The sequence below is a fragment of the Choloepus didactylus genome, chromosome 18 (assembly GCF_015220235.1).
Source record: "Choloepus didactylus isolate mChoDid1 chromosome 18, mChoDid1.pri, whole genome shotgun sequence".
Taxonomy (NCBI): domain Eukaryota; kingdom Metazoa; phylum Chordata; class Mammalia; order Pilosa; family Megalonychidae; genus Choloepus; species Choloepus didactylus.
Window position 1 is genome coordinate 69165195 of NC_051324.1, and position 11797 is coordinate 69176991.

At 55.7% G+C, this 11797-nt stretch overlaps 1 protein-coding gene across 1 annotated transcript; it reads left to right on the forward strand.

Annotated features, from left to right (window-relative positions):
- Positions 1–3097: 3097 nt before the first annotated feature.
- On the forward strand, positions 3098–11711 carry OTOP3 (otopetrin 3). Its single transcript, XM_037809740.1, has 8 exons — positions 3098–3132; positions 3708–3807; positions 6062–6478; positions 6560–6696; positions 7252–7310; positions 7590–7708; positions 9337–10151; positions 11206–11711. The coding sequence occupies exons 3-8, from the start codon at positions 6142–6144 to the stop codon at positions 11374–11376; spliced, it is 1638 nt and encodes a 545-aa protein (XP_037665668.1). The 5' UTR covers positions 3098–3132; positions 3708–3807; positions 6062–6141; the 3' UTR covers positions 11377–11711.
- Positions 11712–11797: the final 86 nt, after the last annotated feature.

Here is an 11797-nt window from a genome sequence, read left to right on the forward strand (position 1 = left end):
TATATATACACACACACATACATACACATTTATATATAAGTGCATTTATATATATGCACTTATGTATCTTTAAGCAATTTGAATAGAGCTCTCTTGAGAATTTTTATCTGTTAATTTGGTATTACTATCTGGAGGTAGGAAAATACGCATTAAACAAAATGACAGACACAAATAGAAAGTTAGACACAAAACACAGAAACAGAGAAATATAAAACTCAATAGTTTGAACCATAATTTTCACTCTTCTTGCAAATTCTTATTTTGATACAAAGACATATAAGATTGTACATATGGGAATTGCATCCCATTTTTCTTCTCTTTTATAATATGTCTAATTATGATATAATATTTTTTTCTATAGAACTATCCTCAGGCCATTTCTCTCTTGATTTTAAGTCATACTGAGGTTAGGCAGTTTTGCACAGAAATATCATTTTCTTCCTTTTCATAGGTTCATATCCGAATGTTGATCAATTATCAAGAATACATTTTAGGGGGCTGCAATCGTTGTTGGCAGTACTACTAACATTTCCCTTGGTTATAATTTCCCTTTTCAGTGCCCTAACAAAAGATCTTCTAAACTTCAGACTTGTAAAAGAAAGGAAACCAGAGCGGGACTCAAACCCACAACCACCAGTGTGGGCACTTGGGTGACTGACCCTAATAGCCCTGAGGCTGCACCCAGCCTTACTCAGTTGAGACCAAGCTGCGCTAAAGCAGGACTTGAACCTACAATCTTAACCCAGTAACAGAAAACCAGAACAGACAGGTTCCCTGTGAGAGCAGGTCCTTTAACAAAGTTACTCACCCAGAAGACGTCTGTTTCCAGGACTGTTTCCTCAGAATTGAAGTGCCGTTAGGATCAGCAACGCCAGTGGAGGCAGAGTTGAGTCTAGCCTGCCGAGCCTCTAGACAAAGGAGTTGAGGCGGCCACTTAGGGTCAGCAGCTGATACTTGTCATCTCATGGGGTCACTGAGTCCTCAGGTGGGGGTCTCAGAGACCTGACTCCAGGTTAGGTGCCAAATTGTTACAGTTTCAAGTGAGTCCTCAGCTGATGCACACGAGTTGATCGGTAGACACTGGAATTTTGAGAAGAGAGTTTATTGCTAAGCACAAAGCAAGGAGAAAGGAGGCCTGGGGGCCATACATCTGTCTCCCTCCCTGAACTGGAGAAACTTGCAGTGTTTCACAGCATTCAAACAAAGGCAGGCTTGGGATCATGTGCAAGGTGGTCTGTTCTAGGCTGACTCATGTTACTTCATTAATATTCACTAAGGGGCTTCACAGGAGCACCAGACTTCAGGGGGCTGCCTGCAAGGGAACCTGACTTTCAGGGTTGCAAAACAAGATAAGGATACAAGCGGGACCCAGTTGTCTCCTCACTGTCCAGTTACAGGGTAAAGATAATAATACAGTTCCAAAAAATAGCATTGGAATTAGAAAACAAGGCAGCGGGGTTACAGTTCAGTGAGTTATAATAGCTGCAGATATTTGCTTCTGGCTGCATTACAGTACATCAGAAAGTTAAAAACATTTAGATAATGATTCCGTAACTAGACTCATATTTGTTAAACCTCCGTTACACCACCGGGTGACTTCCCACCCTCCTGTTCCATCAGAATGGGGCTCTGACCTGTCGCTTCTGTCCCAGGTTCACAGACGACTTAAAAAAGAGGGCGCTGTGAGGCTGCACCCTGGCCTGGTGCTAAGTGGGGTGCAGGAAAAGGAGACCCCAAACCTGGGAGGGCGGTGCATTCCCAGAATGGCCGCCAGGGCAAGAGTGGGGCCTGGACACCGCAAGCCCTTTCCTGCCGGCCCGCGGGCAGTGTCCACCACCCACCAAGCACGGCGCGCTCCAGCTCCAGGCCCCCAGCCCGGCCCCGGCCCCCGGCCCCTGCGGCCCTGCGCGCGCACCGCTTCCGGCCGCGCCTCCGGCCCCGCCCACCTGTCCGGCCTCTCTGCTATTGGCTGCACCGTCCGGGCCGAGGCCCCCGGCGGGGTAATTAACGAGTAATTAATGAGAACCCCAAAGTCAATAGAAAAATCGATGGGCCGCGGAGCTCGAGAGGCGCCTGCGCAGCGCCGCGGGGGGAGGCCGTCGGGGGCATCGGTCGGGGCGCGGGGGCCTCGGCTGGACAGAAGAGCGGCGCTGCTCCCGCGGTCGGAGGCCAGCCGGCGGCGATGCCCGCCCAGGCCCCAGGTAAGGCTCCCCGGGCGCCCCCCGACCCCACCCCACCCCGGACACACACTTGCCCCTAAAGCGGGGATCAGGGACCACAGGGGCTGCAAGAGAGTGGGGCGGGAGTGAAGGATGCCTGGAGGGGCAGGCCAACCCTTGCGCCGAGCGTTCGCCCCTCCGGACCCCCACTCGCACCCTGACTCTGCCCGCCCCCCCAACTTTCCGCGAACCCGGGCGCGCGGAGATTAGCAGGAGGCGCTGGCGCACACCGCTGAGAAGGGGCATCGAAGCCCGAAGAACGAAAATCCCGACGGCTGGGAAAGGGTGTGTGGGGTCGGGGCTGCCTGGACGCCCCGGCTGTGGCACGCGTGCAGCGGCTGTCGGGTCCTGCAGTCCCTCGGGTGGATGGGAAAGGAACCCCGAAATTCCCTGGCTAGCGCTGCTGGCCCGGCGCCACGCGCCACACCCCGCCTGGCGCCCCGACGGCTCCGCAGCTTTCATCATTCGCCTGTAAACGCGACCCACAAACCAGTTTGGCTTCCTGGCCCTGCCTTGGCCTGGCGTTGCACCGAGGGGCGCGCCGGGGGCGGTGGACTCGTCAGCGCCGAGAGCGCCATCCCTCTCTCCCCGAAACCCCTGTGTGCCCCTCCTCCCCACCCCCACTCCAAGTGGACCGAGTTCACCACTTTGACGGCTCCTCCCTAGCGGCGGTGGAGGGTTGGACCCCCGGGGTGGGGGGTCACAGAGGACCCGGGATCCTGTCCCACAGCTTCCCCTCTAGGCCTGCAGTCCAAGCAAAACTGCAAAACTGGAATTCAAATTAAAGCCTGACCTGGAAAGAACTGGAAAGAAACGCACAAATAGCTAACACTGAGAACTTATGATGTACCAGGCACTATTCTACGTGCATTTCATGTATTAAATCGTTTAATTCCTTCAAAACCCCTATGAGGTAGGTATTATGAAATAATTCAATCATTCATTCACTGGAGAAATAGTTATTGAGCTCTACTGTGTACCAGGTACTATTCCATAGTTCTAAGTACCCTTATTAAACCGGTTTTACAGCTGAGGAAACTGAGGCACTGAGAGTTTAAGTAGTTTGTCCAAGATCACAGAGGTACTAAGTGGCAGAATCTGGGCCCTTAATCATTACGGCTATTCTGCCTGGGGTGTGGGGGGGTGCTGGGGAAGGGGAGATGGAGCAGTAAGGTGTGGGAGAAAAAGAGCAGGAACCCACTTGCTCAATGGGGGCTGCAGGGAGGGGGGGTGACGAGGAAGAGGGGGAGCCTGGGAGGAAAGATAAACATCATCTGGGAAGTTTCCTCTGCCAGGTGGGGATGGAGAGGATTCAATGAGAAAGGGTCTCTGTCCACAGTTCTGGTGCTGAGAGTTCCCCATAAGCTGCCAGAGTAAGTAGCAAAACTAGGGGAGTGTCATGCTGTGCTAGGTTTAGGGGATCCAGTTGAGCAGGAGCTCGGGCTCTGCCCTGCGGTGGAGCCACCCACATCCTCAGCACCTCTCCAGACAGTGCCAACAAGGTGGCCACCAGCACACATGAGCAGAGAAGGAAGGCTTTCTACGAGAGGCGCCTGAGGCCCGTTGTGAGGACAAGCGGGACCCCTTGGTGAGATGACAGACGAGGCAGAAGGAACAGCTGGCTCCAGGCATGATGGGGGGAACGTGAGCCCACATGAGAAGTGTGTCCCCTGCAGCTGGGCTGGGCTGGGCCGGGCCAGGCGTGGGGGCAGGTGCCTGCGGTGGGGCAAGATGGGGCTGGGCAGGGAGGGGTGGAACTTGAGCAAGGATGACAGGGAGGCCTGGGGAAGGGGAGAAAATTGTTTTCTACGTCTTTAAAAGAAGGCAAAGTTTTAATGCTCCAGATGCTTTAGAAAGGAACAGTGGAAGGTAGAAGCAACGATTACTAAGCCAGTTGCATTGGGGAGGATGGGGAGATGGAGGAGCTGTATTTTCGAGCCAGGATGTGGTGAGGGTCTTCTGGTGGTAGCTCAGAGTCTAAGGGGAGAGCCAGAACCAGGCACGGATAATTGAAGTAGATGCTGACAGATGATAGCCCAGCAACAAGCATAGGAGGCTATGGTAGCCCCGGGAGAGGGAACCTAATCCAGTCTGGGCATGGGGGTTAGGGAGGCCGCTCAGAGCAGGTGGGGTCTTGGTGCAGTCCTGAAGGACAAGCTGGGGTCGGCCAAGGGGCAGGGAGGGTGGGCATCAGAGGCAGAGTGAAGGCGAAGACAGGGAGATGAGGGAAAGCAGGGGGCATTCTGGGAACCGCAGCATCTGGCACAGCCTGTGGGCAGGGGCCAGGGTCTAAAGACAGCACTGGAGAGGTTAAGTCGAGGCCAGGCCAGGAAGCCACTACCCTGCTCGAGTCCTTTCTGTGCACCAGGCCTTGCACTGAGCATTTTACACACACCGCCTCATTTTGAAAGGCCGTGTGGGCCATGCTGGGAGGTCTGGACTTGATACTGAGGGTAAATGGTGGCCTTCGTGGGACTCTCAGCAGGGAAGGAGCACAAGGGGCAAGGAAACCGGAAGTCCAACTGAGAGAGGAAGGTGTGGTTTATGAGCTGAAATGGACAGGGTTGGCTACTGAAGGACTACAAGGGGTGAGGGGAGAAGCCAGGAAGATGGCCACTCAGCAGCCTGGAGGACACGGACAGTGAGCCCTGAGAATTCCCAGTGCAGAGCCCCAGGGATGGGAGAGGGAGGGCGGGGCAGCAGCAGGGCCAGAGAAGAGCTACTGGGGCTGGCGAGGGAGCCCCCCAGGTCAGCTCAGGGGAAACCTCCCCGCCAGGAGGGCACCCGGAGCCTCCCGGGCAGTCCCTGCTCTCCACCGCAGCTCAGCCCCACAGTGAGGAGCACACAAAGGAGCCCAAAGGGGAGAGTGTGCTGGACTCAGGGCTCAGGTGGCCTGAGTGAAAGCCTGAGGAAAGTGAGGACGATCCAGGGTAATGTTTCCCTGTTGTTCCAGACTTTCGTGGGACGCCAGGGGGAGGGTGCAGATGGATGTCAGCTCTGTCAAAGGCAAGGGCACGGAGTGCGTGCTGATCCCACCCTTCCAGTGCTCATGGCAGACATAACCAGTCAATCTCAGAACTTTCCCCCTTACCTTTAATGCACTTTGAAATTAATTTTAATTGCATAAATAATGTGCTAATTTAAAAAAAAACTGGAACATTAAAGCTAAAGAAAAATCTACCATGCTCAATCCTAGTACCTTCCTCCTCTCCCCAGAAGAAACTCCTATTAGGAATCTGGCAGTCTTCTAGACCTTTAAAAAAATTTTATATACACCCATTTATACCCATAAACTATAGAGCATCATTTTCTTTCCCACGAAGCCAGACTCAGCCTCAGGATCCCCCTCAACTCAGCACCCTAGGCAGTCAGAATCCGAGTAATCAGGATCAGAACAAGAGATGACCCCCCACTCCCCTTCCCAGATCCCAGGAGTGGAATTCCTCCCCAGTGGCAGCAGGGTACAAGCTGCCTTTTGGTGGTGGAAAGTTGTAGCCCTGGAAACTACCTGACTCCGTTGCAGACATTATTAGCGCACCTTGGGATCAGGCTGAATCACTGAGGCAGAAAGTAGGGTAGCCCAAAAAGAGATGGGGGGTCCTCAAACCAGTTGAAATAATCCCTCTCTTTAAGTGGACCACAACAGGCTTCCTTCCATATCCCCTGATCTATTTGAAATCTCTCTGGTCCTGTAAGGTAGATAGAGCTGCTGCTGTTATTTCCAATGTCTTGACCAGAGAGGTTGCCTGGCTCTCCCTAGGACACACAGCTGGTTAGGGACAGGAGTGGACTTGAATCCAGGCTGCTTTGCCACCAACCCAAGACCTGGTCTCCTTCCCCAGCCCCCGCTGAGGCTCCACCCGTGCCCTCTCCAGGAGCACAGGAGGCTGCCGTGGCCCCAGCCAAGGAGAACAGAGTGGCCATGGGGGCCAAGGAGACAGGGGTCCCCACTGGGCCCAGGCAGAAGTCCTGGATGGGGCAGCATTTCTCCCTGCTGCTGCGGCGGCACCGGCAGGCCCAGAAAGCTGGGCAACTCTTCTCGGCGTTCCTGGCCCTCAACCTGGTGCTCCTGGGTGGCGCCTTCATCTGCAGCATGATTTTCAACAACGTGGCCATCACCCTGGGTGACGTGTGGATCCTGCTGGCCGTGCTGAAGGCCCTCTCCCTCTTCTGGCTCCTCTACTACGAGGCTGGCACCACCCAGCAGCCGCACGCCGTGCTCTACCGGGACCCGCACGCTGGGCCCCTCTGGGTGCGGGGTGAGTGCCGGGGCTCTGGGGGTGGGTGGGGAGGCGGAGCCGGTTCCAGGGGAGGTGCCAATGCCCTCCTGGCCCGGCCAGGCGCCCTGGTGCTGTTTGGCAGCTGCACCATCTGCCTCAATGCCTTCCGCGTGGGCTACGATGTGAGCCACAGCCAATGCAAGTTGCAGCTCGAGCTCATCTTCCCCGTCATCGAGATCATCTTCATTGGCATCCAGGTGACAGGTTGCTCTCATCCCCATGGAGCACACACCCTGCCCACCCAAACCCAGACACGGCCACACGGGCATATGCCACCACGACCCCCCGCACAAACGCCCACATCCCCACGTGCACACGTACCTGTATATGCCTGCATCTGCACACACACCTTGCACCTGCAATGCAGACACCTATAACACAGCTGCCCAAGCATACTTGCATATGTCTCAATTTACACCCCCAGCTACACATATCTACTCAATAAGGGTGTCTAACTCCCTCCTGAGTTCCTGTGGAGTGCCAGGCATTGTGCTGGGTGCTTCACTTGCATCACCTCTTTATTTTCCCCAAGCAGGAAGGGCATTCTTGGCCCCGTTTTAGAGCTGAGACTGAGGCTCAGAGATGTTTTGCCACTGGCCCAAGATCACACAGCAAGAAAATGGTGGAGCCAAGTCCAGCCCAGGCCTCCTCACTGTCTCATCCATTGTGAATATACACAAGCAACTGGGGTACCCTCCCCACCCCAATCTCCCACCCCCCAGCCCCTGGGCTCAAGGCCCTCTCTCTTTCAGACCTGGGTGCTCTCGAAACACTGCAAGGACTGTGTGCAGGTCCAGACCAACTTCACTAGGTAAGACGGGGTCCCTTTGCCTCCAGATCCTCCTGGGGCTCCCTGGATGCCCAGTGCCTGCCCCCCACAGCCTTCCTGGACAGGCTGGGCCTGGAGCTGTGGGTTAGTCTGGGAATGGGTCCCAGCGGGCCCCTGGGGCCGCCTCTCCTGGAATCCTAATAGTAGGGGGAATCTGGCTCTGGGAGTAGGAAGTGGTCACCCCAGCGGCAGTTGGTGGTGAGGGCTAGGTACCCAGGGAACCAGCCAGGCTGCGAGGACAGAGTGTGGCAACTCCTCCAGGTGTGGCCTGATGCTGACCCTTGCCACAAACCTGCTGCTCTGGGGTCTGGCCGTCACCAATGACTCCATGCATCGCAAGATCGAGGCTGAGCTCAGCGCCCTGATGGAAAATTTCTCAGGTACAGAGAGGAAACCAGGACCCCACACCACCTGAACACACGCACAGACACACCACACTCCCTCAAACACGTGTGGTGCAGAGGGTCTAAGTGAGTCTACAGAGCTGGGGCAAGCTCTAGAGGCCAGGACATTAATAAACAAAACACCAAATGTGTTCCCATTCTTTGCCTGCCCCACGAGGTGCTGACACCCTACAGCCCCACTCCAAGCCATCCGTCTAGCTGTCAGCAAGCCAACCACTAATCCTGGCCGAGCAGGTCACTGAGAAGTTGTTCAGGTATACACTCCACCCAGGGTATTTTGCATTTTATTTGCTGGAAACTAAAAAGCCTTCAGGATGGAAAGGGATGTCTTTCCAATACAATTTTAGGCACCTGGACATATCGGGAGGGACAGGAGATTTCTGGACAGAAAGAACTCCCAGATTGTTCCATGTGCCCGATCTCCTACCTGTAGAGCTGCCCCTTGGAGGCTGCATCCCACAAGCACACGTGGGATTCAGCCACATCTGTGTGTATACAACCCCCTCCCCAGGTGACCAGGGTGCAGCCACCGTATAAATCTTGGCACACCTGCGTGCCATGTGCCTTCTCCATACACTGGACCCATTTTCTGGAAAAGTTGTGCAAAGAGCAAACTCTCCACAAATGAAATCATGAAGGCTTTTGTTATTTTCAAATACAAACATGCAGAAGAGTGGGAGGACAGGATCTACCCATCACCCAGATGTAGTCATTGTGCCATGGTTCTTTCATTTATTCTTGGTTGAAGTACTTAAAGGAAATGACAGAAATCGTCTGCATCTCGTTTCAGTTGCATCTCTTTAAAATGAGTATGTTTCCTGACATTCCACAACGCTATTATAATTTCTAACAAAATTCCTTCCTGTTGTCCACACCATCCATATGAACCTGTGTTCACATTGCTCCGGTTAGCCCCTGAAATGCTGTTCACAGATGGTTTGTTCAGAGCAGGATCTAATTAATCCAATCAAAACCAGGCCATGGATTTGGCTGAGTCTCTTAAGTCTCTTTTATTCTAGAAGAGTGCCCCCCCCCCACCCCTTTCCTCATGACATTCAGATTTGCCCCATCACTTCCTAGTGGTGGTATCCGACGTGTGCCTCTCTCCCCTGCTTTCCTATGAGCTGGGATCCTGGGCCAAAATCTTGATTAGATTCAGGTTCAACCTTTTGGCCACACCATTCTACAGGTGGTGTCGTGGGCTTTGAGTGGCACCTCGTCAGCCCACTTGGTGTCCGATGGCCCTCAGTGGGGCCGCCGAGACTGACCACGGCCTTCGGCTGTGGCCGCCAGATCCCTCCAAGATAAAGTTGCAGTTTTCCCTCATGCTCCCCAAGTTGTTTGTAGAAGTGACACTTGGCACCAGAGATGCCATATGATTTTAAAGTGCTTTAATAAAGCCTTGAATCCTTTGGTAAAAGAATGCCCAAGCTGTGATTTCTGATTTTATCTCTGGGCCTCAGTTTCCATAGTTTCTATAAGATGAGGGGCCGAGTGCCTTCCACCTCCGGCACATTCCGGGAGGGCTGCAATGTGTGCGGCCGGCTTCCCCCCAGCAGGGCTCACCTGAACCCTTCTCCCTGGCCTCTCTGCCCCTCTCCCAGGCAACGAGACCACCACCTGCCTGTGCCTCAACAGCACGGCGTGCAAGGTCTTCCGGAAGGGCTTCCTGATGCTCTACCCCTTCAGCACCGAGTACTGCCTCATCTGCTGTGCTGTGCTCTTTGTCATGTGGAAGAATGTCGGCCGCCGCCTGGCGCCCCATACGGGGTCCCACCCCAGCACCCCACCCTTCCACCTCCACGGGGTCATCTTCGGGCCGCTGCTGGGCCTGCTGGCCCTGGTGGCCGGCGTGTGCGTCTTCGTGCTCTTCCAGATTGCGACCGGTGGCCCAACCATCGGGCACCAATACTTCACCCTCTACTATGCTTTCTATGTGGCCATACTCCCCACCATGAGCCTGGCGTGCCTGGCGGGCATGGCCATCCACGGGCTGGAGGAGCGCGAGCTGGACACGCTCAAGAACCCCACCCGCAGCCTGGACGTGGTGCTCCTGATGGGCACGGCCCTGGGCCCAGTGGGCATTGCCTACTTCTCCATCGTGGCCATCGTGGCCACTAGCCCGCATGAGCTGCTCAACCGCCTCATCCTGGCCTACTCGCTGCTGCTTATCCTGCAGCACGTCACCCAGAACCTCTTCATCATCGAGGGCCTGCACCGGCGTCCGCTCTGGGAGGCGGCTCCCCAGAACCCGGCGGGCAAGCAGGAGGCTGAGCTGCCCCGCAGGGGTTCCCTGCTGGAGCTGGGCCTGGGCCTACGACGGGCCTCGCTGGCCTACATCCACTCCTACAGCCACCTCAACTGGAAGCGGCGGGTGCTCAAGGAGATCTCGCTGTTCCTCATCCTCTGCAATATCACGGTGAGTGGCGCGGGGCAGGGCGGGGCTGGCCAGGTGGCCCGAGAATGCCTCACTCAGGAAGGGATGGATCAAGGCACATTTATGGCCACTGACTGCCCCAGGGGCATTGGTTTTTCCTTTTGATTGTCAAGGACATGTGCTTCTCCCCAACTAGCTCAAAGCTGCTTGAGAGCAGGGAGTGTGCCCTCAGCTCCTGGCAGGGTGCCTGGCACGAATGAATGTGCAAAGCATGCAGCTAAGTGCTCCTTACAAACAAATGAGTAAGAGTTCTGTCCTCAGGAAGCTTACTGGTTAGAAAATTCCCAAATAATTATTGTCCACTGAATTCAGTCAAAGGAAGAGATCAGAAAGTGCCTGATTTTCTAAAGAATCCCTGGTGGAGGAGGTTGACGATGGGGGCTCAGTGACTGGCAGCTGGTAAGTCCCAGGTCTGCCTGAGCCCACCCCATACCTCGCCTCAGCACCCCACGATCATCACAGCAACCCCTGCCTCAGGTGGAGGAAATCGGGGCCCAGGTGATTTGACCTCCCAAGGTCCCACCATCCTCAAGGGGTGGCCGGGCCTAGAGCCCAGGGTGGTCTCCCCAGAGCCCATGTTGGTAATGACATCTCTGGAAACACACGTCAGGCAGCCAAACCCCAGATCCAGGCAAAGAATAGGTAGTCAATTGGCCTTAAAGTGCAGTGGGAGCTCAGAGAAGGATGCATGAGTGCCAATGGTTGAGGGTGGCCTCGGGAAGTTGGTGAGGTTTGTGCCTTGAAGAACAGGTTGGGTTTGGACAGGAAAGCAGGGGATGGGGGTATGGGGTCAAGATCGGAGCACAGAGCAGCCGGCTTGACAGAGCGGCCTGTTCCTGGGAGTTCTGGGCAGAGGCCTCTGAGCTGGGAGGGTGTGTGTGGTGGGGGGAGCTCTGACAGCCCAAGGATTAGGGACTGGGGGGATGTGCTGGAGGAGCTGCAAGGTCTGGGGCCTGCTCCCCCAAGCTGAGGGTGGAGGGGCACAGGGGAGCCCCTCTCCCACTCAACACCCTCCGCTCCCCGCCCTCCCCCCCAGCTATGGATAATGCCAGCGTTTGGCACGCACCCGGAGTTTGAGAATGGGCTGGAAAAGGACTTCTACAGCTACCGGACGTGGTTCACCATCGTCAACTTCGGCCTGCCCCTGGGAGTCTTCTACCGCATGCACTCGGTCGGGGGGCTGGTGGAGGTCTACCTGGGGGCCTGAGGCTGCCCGAGGAACCCAGCCCTGCCAAGCCCTGAGCACCAAGGTGGGGGAGAAGGTAGCCTGGTCTCTGAGCAGACACCCCCCCCTTCCAGGGCGAGCAGCCTGGGATCCCCCAAACCTCCCCTTCTGCCCAGCCTCGTGGAGCGGGCAGCACACAGGCTGTGGCCTGGACGCTGAGCCTCTGAGGCCCAGGGCTCACCACCCCGGCGAGTACAACTATGGGGGGGGATTTTCTGGGAGGGTCAGACCTAAATGACTGGGTCTGGGGAGTTTGGAGAGGGGCGCCCCTTCCCCAGAACTCCGGGAAGCTCGGCTCAGGCGGGCGGCCCTGCCCCCTCCCCACACACCTTGTCTCCTAATGAGCTCATTAATTAGCTGCCAGGCAGGGTTCAACAGTTCTCTCCCGCTGCCATAAACCCTG

Excerpts from the sequence above, each read along its gene's own strand:
- OTOP3 (XM_037809740.1), top strand. The coding sequence starts at position 6,142 with ATGGGGGCCAAGGAGACAGGGGTCCCCACTGGGCCCAGGCAGAAGTCC. Across the intron at positions 6,697-7,251 it reads TCATCTTCATTGGCATCCAG|ACCTGGGTGCTCTCGAAACA; the intron begins GTGACAGGTTGC and ends TCTCTCTTTCAG. Across the intron at positions 7,311-7,589 it reads GTCCAGACCAACTTCACTAG|GTGTGGCCTGATGCTGACCC; the intron begins GTAAGACGGGGT and ends CAACTCCTCCAG.